Source organism: Poecilia reticulata, unplaced genomic scaffold (genome assembly GCF_000633615.1).
Source record: "Poecilia reticulata strain Guanapo unplaced genomic scaffold, Guppy_female_1.0+MT scaffold_277, whole genome shotgun sequence".
Classification (NCBI taxonomy): domain Eukaryota; kingdom Metazoa; phylum Chordata; class Actinopteri; order Cyprinodontiformes; family Poeciliidae; genus Poecilia; species Poecilia reticulata.
In genome coordinates this window covers 111079-111978 of record NW_007615056.1, presented here as the reverse complement: position 1 = coordinate 111978, position 900 = coordinate 111079, and the positions used below count along the sequence as shown (strand labels likewise).

At 56.3% G+C, this 900-nt stretch overlaps 1 protein-coding gene across 1 annotated transcript in view; it reads left to right on the top strand.

Moving 5' to 3' along the window:
• sympk (symplekin) overlaps positions 1-900 on the top strand; it is an 11017-nt gene that overhangs the window by 4253 nt on the left and 5864 nt on the right. Inside the window, exons 12-13 of the mRNA XM_008402986.2 lie at positions 161-377; positions 446-596. Of these exons, the coding sequence (XP_008401208.1) occupies positions 161-377; positions 446-596 (368 nt within the window). The remainder of the gene's footprint in view (positions 1-160; positions 378-445; positions 597-900) is intronic.

Genomic DNA, 900 nt, shown 5'->3' with positions numbered 1-900 from the left:
TGCACTAGCCTGTGACTAGCTGCACTAGCATGAGGAGCTGGAGGCTTCAGATTTTCCGTGGTTAATGAGTCTGAGCAGCTTCAGCAGCATGTTGGTGACTGACCAATCAGAAGCCCAGGCAGCTGTGACATCACAGTGAAGCGGCCATGTTTCCTGTCAGGTCTGGAGCAGTGCAAGGCGCGGGAGGACGAGTCGGGGAAGGAGGAGCCAGTGGAGGACGAGTCGGGGGGGAAGGACGTCCTGATCAGACGGTCGCTGTCCTCCATGGTGGGCCAGGCCATCTCTGTGGTGGGCGGCTACAGCGAGAAGCCGCCCGCCCCCGAGGCGCCCGCCGTCAAGAGGCTTCCTGAGCCCATCCTGCCCTCCGTCCAGACCAAGTGAGCCCGCCGGAACCAGAGCCGACCATGTGGTCTGCAGGCCGTCCTGACGCTGTGCTCCTCTGCAGGATGGCCGGCGCCGGCGGCAGGAAGAAGGTGTTCCGCCTGGCGGACGTGGTCCAGCCGCTGTCCGACTCGCAGATCGGCGCGCTGTCCTCCAGAGCCGTGAAGCGCATCCTGCACTCCGAGAAGGCGGTGTCCCAGAGCGGCATGTCCCACGTAAGAGCCGAGGGCGGTCCGGTCCGGTCCGGTCCATCTGGAAAAATGGTTTTAGGTTTTAGGATGACCAGATGAATGGAAATTTACTCTGAATTTCAAAATATTAATAACAAGAATCTGTTTTTATTGTCATAAATCAAAGTGTTGAATATTTGATACTAAAGTTTAACTGTACCGCCATGTATTTAGCAGAAGCTAATGCTAACCTGCCTGTTGCTAATGCTAGCCTGCCTGTTGCTAATGCTAACCTGCCTGTTGCTAATGCTAACCTGCCTGTTGCTAATGCTAACCTGCCTGTTGCTAA